Below are 19704 nucleotides of genomic sequence, written 5' to 3'. Positions count from 1 at the left end.
AAACTAGGGCAGGGAATTGTTAAACATCCATGGGGGAAATTTCCAGGGGGTCAGCGAACACGATCGGTGGCAGGTCAGGTGAGAAAGTGTTGCTTATTGAGAGCGGGTTGGGACCCTGCTCTCATCCCGCTGCCACGCGCCTTTACCAAATGTCAGAATGTCAGATCTGCCAGCGCTGAGCAGACACGATATGCGGCGGAGGCAATTAAAATCATTCGTGACTTGTTTACAGCCACTTTACAATGTTTGTTCCCAAGCCTTTTGAATTTCACAGGTCGCCCACCGGCTTCCTGCTGTGCCGAGACTTCGTCAGTGAAGCTGAGGCAGGAGGCCAGTGGCCATTGTTTCAGCTGATGACTTGACAGCTTCAAATGTCAAGTCAAAGCTCCCAGTTGATTGAGAAATGTTTCCTTAGCCATTAGCTTCTTTAAACTGTGGATCCACTACAGATTCACGCTGCTGCAAGTCTTTACACAAGACTAATCCAGTCTGACCTCATTACCTTTCCCACCATTAACAGAGCACTTCTGTCATCTCTACTTCACCTGCCATCTATTCGATCAGCTTCACTGCTCTTTTTGCTCTCTCAATTTGGACTTCAGATTCCCACTACAATCAGCCCCAACACCAGCAGCAAAAGGCACACCAGCAGCACCAACAACACCAACCTTCTTTGCAATCAACTGATGCTGCACAGGACACAGGGCATCAGTACCCAACCATATTGCTGCCCGGGAGGCCATGGATGGCCTCATCATGGACAGACTTACTTCACTTGATGCTGTACACCCTAGCTGCCACATGATGAGCCAGGTTGGCTCCACTCCACCCATAAAGCCTACAATGCCCAAGTCATCCCTTTCACACTCATCACCATTGCGGGGGGTTCCGTTATATCTCACCATTCACTGCAACTCACTAACCACTTCCAAAGGTGCACACAAATCTATCCAAAAATGCCAAGTGTTGAAAATAAAGGTTTCAATATTTGATGGCATGTTAAAAGAGACTTGACATGAACATTGGATAAAACACCCAAGTGCCTACCCTTGTGTATTGTTAATTGGTATAATTTCATTAGGATGAGGGTGAGTGTGAGGGGTGGCTAGTGAGATGGGGAAGTGATAATGTAGATAGAGAGGGATGGGTGGAGGTGCAAGGTAAGTTGGTGTGAGTAAGGATGTTCAGGAGTAGAATAGGGAAGGCAGAGTGATGGGGATGTGATGAGAGGCACAGCAGGATGAGGTAGAGTGTGGCTTTGCAGTAACGTTTCGTGATCTACTAAGGTCATTGAAATGTTTGCGGCACTGCAGTGTGGTCCTGCAGACAAAATTGCTGCTTGTGCCCTCCTGTGCAATGTGCAACCAGTGCTGCGTTGATCTCCTGTGGCGATCTCTTCTGCCCATGGGAAGGGAAGGGGACCTCCTTGTGTGCTGCAACTCCCTCCATATGCTTATGATGGGAGTTACGGGGAGAGCCTGGGTGCAGCCGTGCACCTGTATCAGTGTTTACAGCACCGTAGCACAAATGTCAAAGGAAAGTTAGGCATGGTCCCGTTAGGAAACTGGCTGATGACGTGTCATCAAATGACGTCTTCAGACCCGGTTCTTTCAATTGGCCGGGAAACTCGCTGGGCTGACTTAACAAGCCCAATCAGGTGAAATTCATTCTGCACAGTGGGCTGGGGCCATCAGAGGGGTCGGGACCCGTCACCGACGTTACCCACCATGGACTCGCCGAGGTTGGTAAATTCCAGCCCCCAGATTCATTCACAAGTGTGAGAGGGTGTGAGAGAGATAGAATGAAAGTTCAACGCCCACATTTTGAAACAGAGAAAAATGAATGATACAAAGTGTTAATTTCGATAAGATTCTTAGGAGATAGTTTTAACTTTTGGTGATAGTAAAGCATACAATCTCAGATCGACGGCCCAATAAACACTTATCCTCATTCTCCTTTCCATTGACTTCAGCGGAAAGGACAATCAGGAATGGTGCAGAAAGATACTACGGCACAAATTTTGACGAAGAGCAGGGGAGTTAACCCTTGCTCAATATTTATCCCTCAACCAACATCACTGAAACGGAGTATCTGGTCATTGTCACATTGCTGTGTGTGTGAGCTTACTGTGCTCCAGTTGTCTGTTGGGTTTGCTACTTTACAACAGTGCCTACACTTCAAAAAATCCTGCATTAGGTGTAAAGCGCTCTGGAATATCCTGAGGCTATAAAAGGCATGGTATAAATGCAAAACTTCCTTTTTCTTCAGCTGGCAATTCCAGACCTGTAATGCAGATCCCGGATAATGCAGGACAACGTCTCAAATCCAGCAAGCTCGGGATCAAGACCGTGCCAGTTTTTGGATTTTTCCGGATTTCGGTCAAGAAAATCAATAAAATCAGACAGGCAAAATATTAATGGTGGTGTGGGTCGGGTCGAGGGTCATTCGGCAAGGTCAGACAGATTGCACGCCATTTAAAACATAGCTGTGAAGCCGATAACTAGTGCGGCCCGCCGGTTTTTGGACAATAATTCCAGATTTTATTTCACTGAATATCAGACGGCATTTTCTCAAAAATGTCTGGTTTTTGGACAATTCCGATTTTCGGACAGCCGGATTTGGGACGTTGTAGCGGCAGTGTAAATTCAGCCTTTGGAAAGGGTTCAAACTGTAACAGGGACATAGGCAGCGCTAGCATTTTGCCAGACAAGCAAATTGCACATTTAAGGAATGATCTTTCAACAACAGGTGGGCGGTGCTAATGGAAAAAGCAGCTGCTGGTTTGCATCGATGGTAAATTAAACTAACTGTCACGTACCCGTGAGGTGTAAACGCAACAGTCTTAACTTGGATGTAAACTCAGCAAGTAACATTGGGTCTGGCAATTCTCAGCCTGAAAGGGCAGCCCTGCTCCAAGTGGCCTGAGGAGCGATCGGTTCTCAGTTCCTTTGCAACGTTGTACGTGCCGCCATATATGCCTGTTCGCTTGGAAAATGTATAAATTGATTTTGCTTCACCGTATTAATCGTACAAGCATTTATATTCCATCCAGATACATATATACATGAAGCCTGTCGAGATCCTCTGCAGTCCTGCCACAGGCGAGAAAAACGCGAGAACTGTGACTGTTCGAGCAAACTCGGCCTATTCCATATACTTCTCTGTGGTCCCGCTAGCCATTAGGAATATTCCGATCACTGTGGTTGCGTTCAGCAAGACACAACCAATAGGTGACGCCGTTACAAAAATCCTCAAAGTGGTGGTAAGTGGATATTATGAAATGTATATTCCTTTCCTCTGCTGTATAACTATTTATCACTAAGACTCCTCTGGATGGCGCATAATTCCTGTCTACGTATTTTATGTATTTTACGTTGTCTCGATTTTGGATCATGCTTTTCTGACAACATTGATTATTGTCAATCATTTCCCATTGAGTTCTCCCATCTCACTTCTTACGATGTCATTGTAGGTTCTCGCCACTAGGTGTTGCTGCTGAGCGAGTTTCTGACCGGCTCCCCCAACTTCGTCCCCCATCACTGATGCAGAAAGAAATGTTATACGCGTCGACTGAGCTCGGCCCAGTGCACGAGTGTGCATATACATTGGCCCGGAATTTATGGTCGGAGGCTTCCCGCAGGGAAATGCCTCCGATCCGCAAATAAAATGCCCGCGTACCCGGTGGTCTGGGAGGTACGGAGATTCATGGTCCAGGGCATCTCTCCGGGAGCCCGCGGGTAGAGGCCCATGTATCTCAGGGGTGCAGGCGGTTCGCAAGCGCCCCAGGGATCACATGGGCCGGCCCAACGAATGGCAGAAGGGGAACCGCATTCATACTTTTGGGGATTCTGTGTATGGGAATGGGAATACCTCAAAAAATACCTCTACAGTCCAAATTAAAAAAATTTTAAATCACATATTTACAAATAATTAAAATGGCAATTAATTATATATTTAAAACAAAAATTTAATTTTTTGAAAAATGAATATACGTGTTTTAAAGGGGCTAAAAATAAACTTATCTTATTTCACAGGTTTTCGAATGCATAAATAATTGATGACGTTTTATTTTTCTGTTTTTTAAAACTCTCACGCTGGCAAAAGCAGGCCTAACACCTGCTTTTACCGGGCGAAAGAATTTCACAGGCATTCGCTGGGCAGAAGTTTGGCAAATAGCCCACGGAGTCCCTTTTTCCAGGGATGCGGATGATGTGACAGACCGCAAGTTCCGGGTATTAGCGCATGCGCAGTGCAAGCCTAATCCCGGAACTTGTGCAGCCTCTACGGGCGCTTGTGCGCCTCGTACACACCCTCAGAGGCCCTTGGAGAATAACTATCACGACTGTGCGCAAACTGGCTGACACATTTCCTGCATTACACCAGTTACCGCACATCAAAACTACTTCTTTGGCTATGTCGCACTTTGGGACGTCCTCAGGTGGGGAAAGGTGCTACATAAGTGTAAGTCCTTTCTCTCAGGTTTACTACCCTTCACTTTTCTCACTTAAAATTACCCAAGGAAAACAAGCTTATGTCCCGTTTCACTGTCGTAGGTGTTTTCAATCTATCGATGGTTAATATTACCCCGGTCTCCATTCCATGTAAACCACAAGGCACTTACGCAGTTCTCTTCTGAGGAACCAATTGGGAAACTAGACAAATTAAAGTTTGAGCCACAATATAGTCCAGTAGCAACCTGCCGGACATCACACGGCCTTAAACAACAGCACTCGCTTGACTTTAATTCACAAGTCAATCGCATCATCATCATCGAAATCGAGGAAGACTTGCTTCCACTCTAAAAGCGATTTCTCAGGTGACTGTACAGTCCAATACGGGAATCACAGTCTCTGTCGCTGATGGGACAGACAGTGGTAAGTGGAAAAGGTGGGTGGGGAGTCTAGTTTGCCGCATGTTCCTTCCGCTGCCTGCGCTTATTTTCAGCATGCTCTCGGCGACGAGACGCGAGGAGCTCAGCGCCCTCCGAGATGCTCTTCCTTCACTTAGGGCGATCTTTGGCCAGGGATTCTCAGGTGCCGGTGGAGATGTTGCAGGAGAGGACTGCCTATGATGATGATGGGTGAACGGCCATTTTGAGTTGTCTATCCCAAGGCTGCAAAACTATTTATTGTGAAGTATGGGCAATTGGTGTTATGTTATGTGGCGTCAATATTTCTGCACCTTTTATGTGTGTGTCTCTTCACTTGCTCATATAGGGAGAAGGCGTCATGAAGACAGAAGAAAGAAGTATTTCCGTTAATCCACTTGGTGAGATTTGGGGTGTATTTCGAAAGCAACTTTGCATCACAGTCTATCAGAAATGTATATTCCCTGTTAATGGCATGATCGGCTGTTAATTTTATATGTTTAAATAATTGACTGATGGTAAACCGATATTAAGAATGCATCAGTTGCAGTAAGATTCATTGTTTTCATCTTCATGAAGTTGGTTGTTTTTATTTTTTAGTCAAGAGCTCCTATCAGATTTTTGAAGAAATACCTTCTAACATGGTTCCAGACACTGACCCCAGCCTTTACATTCGTGCAAGAGGTAATCAATAATTCTCTGTTGATATTTGGAGCAAATGTGAGATCAGTTATTGTTTGTGGGGTTCGCCTGTGATTGTCAATGAACAATTGACCCGTTTTCCTTTAACTTTAGCTCCCAGTTTTATTTTGTTATGCTTCCAAGATCTAAATACCACCATAATTTGACCTTAAGCTGCGAGTAATATCTGATCATCATTTGTTGGCTAAAAAATTGATGATTGCAGGTTTTTCTTTTTTACTCCTATTTGTCAATACATTGAGCCCCAGGAGCTCCCTCTGGAGTCATAGGATTACATAGGATTATACAGGATGTACAGCAGAGAAACAGGCCATTCGGCCCAACCAGTCCATACTGGCATTTATGCTCCACTCGAGCCTTCTCCCGTCTTTCCTCATCTAAATCTATCAGCATAACCTTCTATTCCCTTCTCCCTCATATGCTTGTCTAGCTTCCCCTTAAATGCATCGATACTATTCACCTCAACCACTCCCTATGGTAGCGAGTTCCACATTCTCACCTCTCTCTAGGTGAACAAGTTTCTTCTGAATTCCCTATCGGATTTCTTAGTGACTATCTTATATTGATGGCCTCTTGTTATGTTCTTTCCCACAAGTGGAAACACTCTCTCTCTATCTATTCTATCAAAGCCTTTCATAATTTTAACCCTCATGTTTCTTGTACCAAGAGAAAAGTGTCCCAGCCACTTCATCCTTTCCTGATGTGTATACCCTCGCATTTCTGGTTTCATCCTTATAAATCTTCTCTGCACCCTCTCCAGTGCCTCTATATCCTTTTTATAATATGATGACCAGAACTGTACACAGTACTCTAAGTGTGGTCTAATCAAGGTTTGATACAGGTTTAGCGTAACTTCCCTGCTTTTCAATTCCAATCCTCTAGAAACAAACTGAAGTACTTGGTTTGCTTTTGAATGTGTCCCAACTTTTAGTGATTTGTGTATTTGTACTCCGAATCCCTTTGTCAAATAAAGACACAAGTTCATCGTGGGTCCTTCTGTATCAATCACAAAAAGTTAGTATGCAGGTACAGCAAGTAATCAGGAAGGCCAATGGAATGTTGGCCTTTATAGCAAGGGGGATAGAGTATAAAAGCAGAGAAGTCCTGCTACACCTGTACATGGTATTGGTGAGGCCACACCTGGAGTACTGCGTACAGTTTTGGTCTCCGTATTTAAGGAAATATATACTTATTTGCAGTGCTGTGGGGAAAGAGCGGGGAGTGGCACTACTTTGTAGCTCTTTCGGAGAACCAGCACAGTCAGGATGGGCCGAATGTCCTACATGTGCTGTATGTGTCGATGATTCTGTGACTGGAGGGGAGCCCACACTGGTATGTCTGTGTGGCGGGAAGTTTTGCCGCACTGGAAATGTGCTCCAACCCCGCCGATATACAAAACCTGCTCCTATTTCGATGGATATCCGTCAAAAGCCCATTGTAATTCAAGAGGGGGACATGAGTGTTTTCTCTGAAATTGCTGCCACAGAGAAATATATTTGTGATTGTATCATTTCTCTGATAAAAGCAAACAGTTAGGGGACTTTTTCGGAAATAAGCAACAGCGGGGTTGAAATCAGATACAGGCAGAGATGCAAAACAGGCGGTATTACATTGATTGCCTGTTATGCGCCCCCCCCCCACCCCACATTGTAAGATGTGGGGTTATCAGCCTTCGCCCCGTCTAACTGTAGAATGTGCGGAAATCGCGCCTCGCCCCATCTAACAGTTTCCACAGTTCGGACCCGTAGAACAAACAACACAAAACCCAATTGTAAAACAAACTCCTTTTACTTAAAATCAGCAAGAAACTACAAGTGAGCTCACGGAGGACTGTAGTGTATAAAACCCTGATTGTACATCAGCATACAGTAATATTCCCTTACTCTAAGATCAAGTGGTAATCAGCAAACGCCACATACATATTAATACCACCAGTGGTTGGTTCATTGACGGCTAGATGAATGGCCCTGAAATTAATTTTTGGCCTTCCCGTGGGCCGCCGTACTGCCATGGCTCACACACAGGAAACCACAAGATAAAAGCTGTTGGAGCATCGCACAGCGGTACAACGATTTTCTGAAGTAAATTTCATGTTGAGTCGGATGGAGGTCAGAAGATCGGCGGCGCGTGCTTTAATGATGCGCTTGGGACGGTCGGCAGTAGTGGGGTGGAAGTGGAGACCGGCCGGAAAATCCCCGAGGTGGATTTGGATCATGGCAGCCAATGGACTGTAACACAGCGGCCACTCAATTCCGCCGAATGGCCGCTGCAAAACTATGGTAATGGGCCTTATCCGGACCCTGAATTTTGGCCCCACGGTCTTGTCAATTCCTCAGGATATGTCAAGCATCTGCTCCTGTCTAAGGTCGGTTACTCCTTCATCTGTGAGAAAGGCAGCTTGAAAAGTTCAGCAGTTTCTTTCAATTCACAGTTTTCACAGCAGCTCGCCTCCTGGCTTCGCAAGGCATGCTGGTATATAAAATTGGTTACCTTTTAAGTTTGGTCAAGTTATAGCAGAATTGTTGCAAATTTGTACAGCAGAAAATGGTGCATTCTTACAATATTCAGTCTCACTGACTTCAATACAACTGAATATCGATCCTGTGGTTTAATGGTCGGGAAATACAAATCTGCCTGTCTTTTATCCAGGCCGATGTAAAATTTCTATGTTGCACTTGCAAGATGTTCAAATCTACAATTGTGACCATTTTCAAACATTTGCCCCAATTTCATTCTTTGAACGATTCCTGGTACTCGTGTGTAGGTCTTATATTTTAACGGTGTAAAAAGATTTAATTCAGATTCCATTATTTGACGATCGGTGGATTATTTTTTAATTTTAGGTGAAGTGCTGGGAGAAACGGTAGAAAACTGTCTGACGCCAGAAGGGATTGACAAGCTCATTGATTTGCCGACAGGGTGCGCTGAGCAAACGTTAATCTCCATGGCACCAACCGTGTTTGCGGTTAAATATCTGGACAAAAGTGAACAATGGATTAATCTGAAAGCTGAACGGAAGGATGAAGCCCTCCAAAATATTGAAGCAGGTGGAGTTTGCATATTAATAATTACATTCAAGATGCTATGAAACCTTTTTGAGATTTAATTAGAATTGCCACCCTTATATATTAATTAGAATTTGCACCATTATACTTTAATTAGAATGGGCACCCTTACATTTTAATTGGAAGGGGATCACTTATATTTTAATTACAATGGGCATCCTTATATTTTAATTAGAATTGGCACCATTATATTTTAATTAAATTTGGCACTCTTATATTTTAATTAGAATGGGCAACCCTTACATTTTAATCGGAAGGGGATCACTTATATTTTAATTAGAATGTGCACCCTTATATTGTAATTAGAACGGGCACCCTTCTTCAAACAAAGGGTAATGGAAATCTGGAACTCATTTCCCCAAAAACGAATTGAGGCTAGATCAATTGAAATCATCAAGATTGAGATGTATACATTTTCCTTGGGCGAGGGTGTTAAGGGATACGGAACCTAGGTGGATAGTTGGAGTTAAGATACAGATCAGTCATTTTTTTAAATTCGTTCTGGGATATGGGCGTCGCTGGCAAGGCCAGCATTTATTGCCCTTTCCTAATTGCCCTTGAGAAGGTGGTGATGACCGCATTCTTCAACCACTGCAGTCCGTGTGGTGAAGGTTCTCCCACAGTGCTCTTAGGGAGGGAGTTCCAGGATTTTGACCCAGCCACGATGAAGGAACAATCGATATATTTCCCAGTCAGGATGGTGTGCAACTTAGAATTACATAGAATTACATATAATTTACTTCACCTCACCTGATCATATCCCTCTAACATAAGAATATAAGAAACAGGAGCAAGAGTAGGCCATACGTCCCCTCGAGCCTGCTCCGCCATTTAATACGATCACGGCTGATCCGATCATGGACTCAGGTCCACTTCCCTGCCTGCTTCCCATTACCCCTTATTCCCTCATCGGTTAAGAAACTGTCTATCTCTATCTTAAATTTATTCAATGACCCAGCTTCCACAGCTCTCTGAGGCAGCGAATTCCACAGATCTACAACCCTGTGAGCGAAGACATTTCTCCTCATCTCAGTTTTAAATAGATGGCCCCTTATTCTAAGATTATGCTCCCTAGTTCTGGTCTCCTCTATCAGTGGAAACATCCTCTCTGTATCCACCTTGTCAAACCCCCTCATAATCTTATATGTTTCGATAAGATCACCTCTCATTCTTCTGAATTCCAATAAGTAGAGGCCTAATCTGCTCAACCTTTCCTCATAATTCAACCCCCTCCTCTCCGGAATCAACCGAGTGAACCTTCTCTGAACTACCTCTAAAACAACTATATCCTTTCATAAATATGGAAACCAAAACTGCATGCAGTATTCCAGGTGTGGCCTCACCAATACCCTGTCGGAAGACTTCCCTGCTTTTATACTCCATCCCCTTTTCAATAAAGGCCCAAGATTCCATTGGCCTTCCTGATCCCTTGCTGTACCTGTACTTCATGCACCAGGACCCCAGGTCCCGCTGTACTGCAGCACTTTGCAATTTTTCTCCATTTAAATAATAACTTGCTCTTTGATTTTTTTTCTGCCAAAGTGCATGACCTCACACTTTCCTACATTATACTCCATCTGCCAAATTATTGCCCACTCACTTAGCCTGTCTATGTCCTTTTGCAAGTTTTTTGTGTCCACATCACACATTGCTTTTCCTCCCATCTTTGTGTCATCAGCAAGCTTGGCTACGTTACACTCGCTCCCTTCATCCAAGTCGTTAATATGGATTGTATATAGTTGGGGCCCCAGCACTGATCCCTGCGGCACCCCAGTAGTTACTAATTGCCAACCCGAGAATGAACCATTTATCCCGACTCTTTGTTTTCTAAACCTTTCTCCCTCGTGTAGATATCTAGCTTCCCCTTAAAAGCACTCTGCTATTCACCTTAACTACTCTTATCAACATCATAGGCAGTCCCTCGAAATCGAGGAAGACTTGCTTCCACTCCAAAAGTGCGTTCTCAGGTGACTGAACATTCCAATAAGGGAATTACAGCCTCTGTCACAGGTGGGACAGTCAGTAGTTGGAGGAAAGGGTGGGTGGGGAGTCTCGTTTGCCGCACACTCCTTCCGCTGCCTGCGCTTGGTTTCTGCATGCTCTCGGCGACGAGACTTGAGTTGCTCAGCGCCTTCCCGGATGCTCTTCCTCCACTTAGGGCAGTCTTTGGCCAGGAACTCCCAGGTGTGAATGGAGATGCTACACTTTATCAGGAGGCTTTGAAGGTGTCTTTGAAATGTTTCCTCTGCCCACCTGGGGCTCGCTTGCCGTGTAGGAGTTCCGAGTAGAGTGCTTGCTTTGGGAGTGTCGGGTCGGGCATGCGAACAATGTGGCCCGCCCAGCGGAGCTGGTCGACTGTGGTCAGTGCTTCGATGCTGTGGATGTTGGCCTGATGGACAACAATGACGTTGGTGCATCCTCCCAGTGGATTTGCAGGATCTTGCAGAGGCATCGCCGGTGTTATTTCTCCAGCGATTTGAGGTGTCTACTGTATCTGGTCCACGCCTCCAAACCATACAGGAGGGCAGATATCAGTACAACCCTGTAGACCATAAGTTTGGCGCCAGATTTGAAGGCCTGATCTAAGTACTAGCAAGCTCTACATTCTAACCACTCTCTGGTTGAAGAGATTTCTCCTGGATTCCTTATTGGATTTATTAGTGACTATCTTATATTTATGCCGTAGTTTTGGACTCCCCAGAAGTGGTAACATCTTTTCTACATGCAGATGGTGGTGTTCCCATGCACCTGTTGCCCTTGTCCTTCTAGGTGCTGGATGTCGTGAGTTTGCGAGGTGCTGCCTAAGAAGCTTTGGTGACATGCTAGAGTCCATTTTGCAGATGGTGAAAATTGCAGCCACGGTACACCGGTGGTGGATGGAGCGGATGTTGAAGGTGGTGAATGGGGTGCCAATCAAGAGGGCTGCTTTGTCCTGAATGGTGTCGAGCTTCTTACATAGAAACATAGAAAATAGGTGCAGGAGTAGGCCATTCGGCCCTTCGAGCCTGCACCACCATTCAATAAGATCATGGCTGATCATTCACCTCAATACCCCTTTCCTGATTTCTCTCCCTACCCCTTGATCCCTTTAGCCGTAAGGGCCATATCTAACTCCCTCTTGAATATATCCAATGAACCGGCATCAACAACTCTCTGCGGTAGGGAATTCCACAGGTTAACAACTCTCTGAGTGAAGAAGTTTCTCCTCATCTCAGTCTTAAATGGCTTACCCGTTATCCTTAGATTGTGCCCCCTGGTTCTGGACTTTCCCAACATCGGGAACATTCTTCCTGCATCTAACCTGTCCAGTCCCGTCAGAATTTTATATGTTTCTATGAGATCCCCTCTCATCCTTCTCAACTCCAGTGAATAAATGCCCAGTCGATCCAGTCTCTCCTCATATGTCAGTCCAGCCATCCCAGGAATCAGTCTGGTGAACCTTCGCTGCACTCCCTCAATAGCAAGAATGTCCTTCCTCCGATTAGGAGACCAAAACTGAACACAATATTCCAGGTGAGGCCTCACCAAGGCCCTGTACAACTGCAATAAGACCTCCCTGCTCCTATACTCAAAACTCCTAGCTATGAAGGCCAACATACCATTTGCTTTCTTCACCACCTGCTGTACCTGCATGCCAACTTTCAATGACTGATGTACCATGACACCCAGGTCTCGTTGCACCTCCCCATTTCCTAATCTTCCGCCATTCAGATAATATTCTGCCTTTGTATTTTTGCCCCCAAAGTGGATAACCTCACATTTATCCACATTATACTGCATCTGCCATGCACTGTTGGAGCTGCACTCATCCAGGCAAGTGGAGATTATTCCATCACACTCCTGACTTGTGCCTTCTAGATGGTGGAAAGGCTTTGGGGAGTCAGGAGATGGAACACTCGCCGCAGAATACCCAGCCTCTGACCCACTCTTGTCACAGTATTTATGTGGCTGGTCCCATTCAGTATCTGGTAAATGGTGAGCCCCAGGATGTTGATGGTGGGGGATTCGGTGATGGTAATGCCATTAAATGTCAAGAGGCAGTGGTTAGTCTCTTGCTTGTTGGTTATAGTCATTGCCTGTCACTTATGTGGTATGAATGTTACCTGCCACATCTGGAGTTAGATGTAGTCCTTACTACTAGGGGGATCAAGGGGTATGGCGAGAAAGCAGGAATGGGGTACTGAAGTTGCATGTTCAGCCATGAACTCATTGAATGGCGGTGCAGGCTCGAAGGGCCGAATGGCCTACTCCTGCACCTATTTTCTATGTCTCTATGTCACTTGTCAACCCAAGCCTGAATGTTATCCAGGTCTTGCTGAATGTGGGCATGGATTACTTCATGATCGAATTGAATGGCTAAATGGCCTTCTCCTGTTCCTATGTTCCTGCATTCCGACCAGAAACAAGGGGAGTTCAAGGATTTTCTTTTTGCAGGTGTTGAATGAATGTCAATATTTTATAATTAAAACAAACAAATTGCACAAGTCAGGAGTGTGATGGAACACTCCCCACTTGCCTGGATGAGTGCAGCTCCGACAACACTCAAGAAGCTCCAGGACAGAGCAGCCAGCTTGATCGGCACCCCATCCACCACATTAAACATTCACTCCCTCCATCAGCGGCGCACCGTGGCTGGACTGTGTACCATCTACAAGATGCACTGCAGCAACTCGCCAAGGCTTCTTCGGCAGCACCTCCCAAGCCAGCAACCGTTACCATCTAGAAGGACAAGGGCAGCAGGTGCATGGGAACACCATCACCTCCATGCTCCCCTCCAAGTCACATTTCCTGACTTGAAAATATACCAGCCATTCCTTCATCGTCATGGTGTCAAAAACCCGGAACCCCCTCCCTAACAGCACTGTGGGAGTGCCTTCACCACATGGACTGCAGCAGTTCAAGGTGGCAGCTCACCACCACCTTCTCAAGGGCAATGATGGATGGGCAATTAATGCCAGCCTTGGCAACAACACACTCATCCCGTTTATGAATAAAAAGCAAACAAAATAAACGATAAACTCTCACGTTAACACATAGGTTTCATAAATGTAAGCTGTAAATGACTATACGAAATAGTCAAATAATATTGAAAATGTTAATGTCATTGTTTGCGTAGCAGATCGATCAAAGCTGGTGATTTATTTGCAGGGTACACAAAGATACTGGAATTTAAAAATAATGATGGTTCATACGGTGCATGGCTCCATCGCCCCAGCAGCATATGGTGAGTTTGACCTGTTTTTCATTCATTTTGCCAAAATGAGTGTGATTGTATCTGCCACCAGTTATACTTCCCGTCCAATCTTCAATTCCGCTCACTTCAATAGCACTGAGTATCAAGCGCAGATATACGAGCACCAATTTTGTGCAACCACCCAAGACAACATTTCTACCTCAGGAACTGGGGATGGAATCGTATTGGGACGAAAATTGTGGCCTTGTCGGAGCCATATGAAGTGCTCATGGACTCGGCGAGGCCTCGCAAAAACCGGTTCTCGGGGAGCGATGCACATGCGCCATAAACCGGCTTTTACAATCCAAAGCATCACCGCAGGAAGGACATCCACACGGGAGAGATTGGGCTATTTCCCCAACTCTTGCCCAGCGAACGTCCTTCAAACTCTTGTGCCTGGTGAAAAGCAGGCTTATAGCTTACTTTTACTCGAGTAACTCTTTTAAAACATAGAAAAATCAAATTTAATCATTCATTTTTATATAAGAAAATGTCCATTAACCCTATGTTAACCCTATTAAAAACATTTTTTTTTTAAATTCCAAAAATATATATTTTTTTGAAACATTTAATTACTTTCAATTTCAATTAATTTTAAATATGTGAGGTGTATTTTTTACTTATTGTGTTGTGTATCTTGTTGGATTGGGCTATTTTCATTGATAGCAATGGGAGCTCGTACAAACCGAGCTGCCATTATTATCAATGAGAATATTAGATAGTGATTGGTGGTCCAGTCCCACGTGATCCCAGGATACGTTGTATCTTGAGGAAAGGTCCCCGTATGCCGCACACCGACTGAAGGCCTCCGACTGGAATGCTACGTTCCTCCGGGACCCCCAGGTATTTTCGTAGATGTTTTTCGGGTTGGAGGCGTTTGTCACAAGGAATTCTCCCCTCAATTATCACTGGTTTATACAGATTGTGTACGTTCTGACTAAATTAGCTTTGTTCTTCAATTCTATTCTATTACAGGGAACTTTGGGCAAGAAATTCGGGGCGTTTGCGTCTCCTGTTAGCGAACGGGTGGCGCGAACGTGGCCTAAACAACCTCTCGCCCAGACGGCGGTAATGACTCCCGCGAAATTCTGCGTGAGTTTAGCGGCTGCGCTAACTGGTAGCACCCCGCTCTGCTGCACCGGCGATGAAAATGTCATCACCGATGCAGCAGAGCAGGGCACTACCAGTTATTGCTTTTTCGCCCCGGAGCAGAAAGGCGGTAGTGACCCCCAAAGCTGCACCGGTTGATGCCAGTGACTGTTTCAGGGGGCAACTTGAAAAATAAAATGGCTGACTTACAGGTCACGGCCTTCTTCATGTTGAATCGCAGGGTCCATGCCACAATCTTGTAGCCCAGCACCCCGCTTTTGTGCACCCTACTCCCTGGTGGTCCAGGTAGAGACCCGGCTCTCCCCTGCAGAATTGGCAACTTGGCCCTCCTCCTACGCGTCCCAGCGTGCAGTGCTGCGCCCCTCACTGACCCCTTTCCGAGCTAGTGGAGTGCGATATTTTGTGCTCCATTTGCTCTCGGCGGCGGTGACCCCAATATAGGAGCTCCCGCGTCGTGGCTGTTACCACCCCCAAACAGTACGCTACGCAATTTCGCCCGTGAACTTCTACAAAATATAATTCCACTGCGTGCTGTTTTTATTTTGCATTCAGCAAGTTAGTCGAGGTGAATATGTAAAATTGTGGGTTTGGGTTTAATTGTAGATAACAATAATTGAAGAAAGCAGAGTGCACACTCATTGCCGATTTATTTTAACAAAGCAATTATTGCTTCACATTTCAGGTTAACCGCGTTTGTGGTTAAGGTACTCTCACTGGTTCGGAGTCAAGTTGCAGTTGATGACAAGCACATTCAACAATTTGTCTTGTATTTGGTGAACGGTCAGAAGGATGTTGGATATTTTCACGATCCTGCGCCAGTGATACACCGAGAAATACAGGTTATGTAAACGTTTGCGTTAATTCACCTTCCGTCTTCTTTATCGGCATTTCTGGCCTTGTTTTTAAAATCGACTGACTTCAGCAGAGAGTAAAATCAGGTGGGGTGTGAAGCCAGCGTTGCAGCCGATCCCTTCAGTAAAGAGATGTCAACAATAACGCACTGGTAACGCAGAATTTGTCAGATGAAGGTGAGGGCGATTTGTCGCCTAAGCTACATTACATCTGTTGGACTTGTGATTTATTTATTTCAGGGTGGAATTGGTGGACAAGAAACCCAAATTTCGATGACAGCCTTTGTGACCATCGCACTGATCCATTCGCTGCCTTCCTTTGAGCTAGGTTCTGAGCAAGAGCAACAAGTGGTAGGTCACAACCAGATGTAGTTATCCAAGGGTTATATTTGTATGTTTGTCATAGAGGTGACAATGAAATGAATGAAAATAAAAACCAGGAGAGATATGAAACGCACTAGTTGGACGATGCTTTCGTCCCGGATTAATTTGTAGCGGGCAAGAACAATTAGTGAACACTACCGGCTACATCTCAGAGTTCGACACAAGAAAGTAATTTCAAGACACCAATAAGTATAGTTTGCACTGTGCGTGGCAGTCTTTACTGAGTCTGATCAAAGTGTTATCAACATTACATCTATCAGCTGCTAAGCTAGGTTATAGTTGCCAGTTCTTCAGTTCCCTGTGTGCTCACGATCTTCCCAGTGGTCCGATAACGGGTCGTGATGCGCGTCTTCTGATGACTCACTGGGTCACCCTTCCTTGATGGCAGTCATGTTCCCACTCGTCTTTGCTAAGTCTCTGCCTCAGTTTCCCTGCGCACTCACGATCGAGCCGGTGGTCTGATAGGTTCGTGGAGCACAACTTCTGATGACCGACTATGTCACCTTTCTCTGATGAACTGCCGCGTCATCTGTGTGTTTCTATCCCTGCCTTTTCTCAGGTGTTGTTTCCATGGCTACCTGTCACTCATCGAAGTCCTTCCTTCGATCCATTGATGATCTATCTTCTTTGAGAGCACGTATTTAGCATTTCACAAACTGGCCTATTGTCTAGTCTAGCGCTATCATGAACCTCACTGTGTTTAGTGTCGGTGATTACATTTCTACAATGGTTTGGTCAGTATCAGTGTTTACATGTCCACAAAAGGTTCAGTTTCATGTCTGTTGTGTTTAGGCTTCTCCACAGATTACAGTTTGTGTGGTTTTACATTTCCACAAAAGGTTTCTTACAGTCCTATTGTGTTGGGGTTTCGCTACAGGTTAAAATTCTTACATCTTACAGGAAGTCAGCATTCACAGCTTTCGTGTTTTACGTATTTTATAAAGAATGTTTAAAAAGGTTAATCACAGAGTTCAATTTCCTGGGCCTTACACTGGGTTCAAGCCCTGCAGACAGCAGACTCACCATCACCAGTTTCACACCATCGCTTAAAGTGAAAATCACCCTCCGAGATACGGGGTAAAATTCGCCTCTGACTGGGGCACAGAATGGGCAGTAGTGGCTCTACTGCCTGTTGTAAACCACGTCTGATTTTCCTTATCATGGACTTCAGATCTTCAAACAGTGCCAGTCAGCCATCTCAGGGTTTTAGAAATATATTGCCCATTGATTGTTCTCAGAAAATGAACTCTACCATCCTTTCAGTAATAACGTTGCTATCGGATATATATACAGATGTATTTATATGTATTTATATACATAATCAATAAAACCATAAATGGTTACACACATTGCAAACAGCTAGTTCTCTGTGAAAACAGGCTCTGATGCCAGATCCCAGTTTTGTTATATTTTCTGTATGACAAGTGGGATTGAACTCTTTGCAGAGGTCATTGAGAGGCCTGGGGATGGATTTTAGGCATTTCTGTTTTGGGGGCGAGAATGGAGATGGGGCAGGAAAGCTATCGACTGGGAATAGTTTGCTCTTTGGTAAGGAAGTTTTGGCATCTGGGCCCTGCATTAGGGGATGGAGCGCGAAGCGAGGCGTTGTACACTTTGTGGCACATGGATGGGAAACTCGTGAACTAAAGTGCCGGGCCGTGTGCATTCCGATAGAGGCTGGGGTGGGGGGAGAAACTTTCAAAAACACTAACACATTCCGAAAACATTGGGCTCGCCACCACAAAACAAATTGCCAAAAATATTAAAAGAACAAACAAACGCACGCACTTATCTTTGGAGAATTTTACCTGCCTCTGCACCAGCGGCTATGCTGGACCGCACTGGTTTCCCAGACAGTCATTGCGGGCGCACTTCCAGTCCCACGGATTGGTCAAAACTGAAAATTATTGTCCGTGTTGAACCAGAGGCATTGCACACCCGGCGCAGCTCTTCCCGGCGGGGCTGCCACAAAACCCGACCGGAGGATCGCGACGGGACGCTAGAGACCTGAACGCCACCTTTCACACCACTCCGGGATGAAAACTGGAGGCGCAAAGGACTGGAAAATCAGACCCCTGATGTTCATCAACCATAACCTATTTCACCTCTTCCTATGAAATATACAGAAGGACTAGGATAGAATCCTCCAAATTAGCAAATTACATGCACACTTCCCACTAACATTGTCTTTGCATGTCAAAGTTGTGAGACTTGTCTAACACTTTGTCACTAATCAACAGTTCTGGGTGATGTGCATGTGAAGGTCGCGTCTGACCAACTTGATTACATTTTTTGAGAACGTAACAAGGAGGGTTGTTGAGGGCAGTGCATTTGATGTAGTCTACATTAAGTTTAGCAAGGCATTTGACAAGGTCCCACATGGCAGGCTGATCAAAAAAGAAAAAACCCATGGGATCCAAGGAAGAGTGGCAAATTGGATCTAAATTTGGCTCAGTGGCAGGAACCAAAGGGTAATGGTTGAAGATAGAAAGAAATCCATCGTGCAGAACGAGGTCATTTCGGCCCATCGTGTCCGCACCGGCCGACAAAGAGCCACAGGTCCTCGGTCAGCAGCCCTGAAGGTTACATATAAACCTATGAACAATGAACAATGGCGGAAAGGTAAAGAGCACCCAGCCCAACCAATCCGCCCCACACAACTGCGACACCCCTGGCACCGAAACATTCTACACCCCACCCCAACCGGAGCCATGTGATCTCCTGGGAGAGGCAAAAAACAGATTAAAACCCCAGGCCAGTTGGGGAAAAAAATCTGGGAAAATTCATCTCCGACCCATCCAGGCGATCAAAACTACACCAGGAGATTATCCTGGCCATATTCGATTCCCTGCAGTACTTACCATCGCATCTGCACCAGCCAACAAGAGGCTATCCAGTCTAATCCCACTTACCAGCTCTAGGTCTGTAACCCTGTAGGTTACGACACATCAAGTGCCCATCCAAGCACCTTTTTTAAATCCGGCGAGGGTTTCTGCATCCATCACCCTTCCAGGCAGTAAGTTCAAGACCCCCACAACCTTCTGTGTGAAGAAGCCTCCCCTCAAATCCCCTCTGAACTTTCCACCAACCACCTTGAAACTATGCCTCCTCGTAATTGACCCCTCCACCAAGGGAAATAGGCCCTTGCTATCCACTATACCTAGGCCTCTCAAAATTTTGTACACCTCAATGAGGTCTCCTCTCAGCCTTCTCTGTTCTAATGAGAACAAACCCAGCCTATTCAATCTTTCATCATAGTTAAGATGCTCCATTCCAGGCAGCATCCTAGTAAATCTCTGCACCCTCTATAGTGCAATCATGTCCTTCCGATATTACAGTGACCAGAACGGCACGCAGTACTCCAGCTGTGGCCTAACCAGAGTATTATACAATTTAAGCGTAACCTTCCTGCTCTTGTATTCTATGCCTCGGCCAATAAAGGCAAGCATTCTGTATGCATTCTTAACCACCTTATCCACCTGGCTTGCTACT

At 45.3% G+C, this 19704-nt stretch overlaps 1 protein-coding gene across 1 annotated transcript in view; it reads left to right on the top strand.

The window, feature by feature from the left end:
* The window catches only part of LOC139230173 (complement C4-like), a 192202-nt gene that overhangs the window by 114632 nt on the left and 57866 nt on the right, over positions 1-19704 (top strand). Inside the window, exons 19-25 of the mRNA XM_070862015.1 lie at positions 3053-3262; positions 5217-5268; positions 5468-5551; positions 8413-8616; positions 13783-13858; positions 15660-15816; positions 16069-16179. Coding sequence (XP_070718116.1) covers positions 3053-3262; positions 5217-5268; positions 5468-5551; positions 8413-8616; positions 13783-13858; positions 15660-15816; positions 16069-16179 — 894 coding nt within the window. The remainder of the gene's footprint in view (positions 1-3052; positions 3263-5216; positions 5269-5467; positions 5552-8412; positions 8617-13782; positions 13859-15659; positions 15817-16068; positions 16180-19704) is intronic.

Source organism: Pristiophorus japonicus, chromosome 19 (assembly GCF_044704955.1).
Source record: "Pristiophorus japonicus isolate sPriJap1 chromosome 19, sPriJap1.hap1, whole genome shotgun sequence".
NCBI classification, from domain to species: domain Eukaryota; kingdom Metazoa; phylum Chordata; class Chondrichthyes; family Pristiophoridae; genus Pristiophorus; species Pristiophorus japonicus.
The sequence above is the reverse complement of the archived record's forward strand: the minus strand, read 5'-3'. Positions and strand labels throughout refer to the sequence as shown.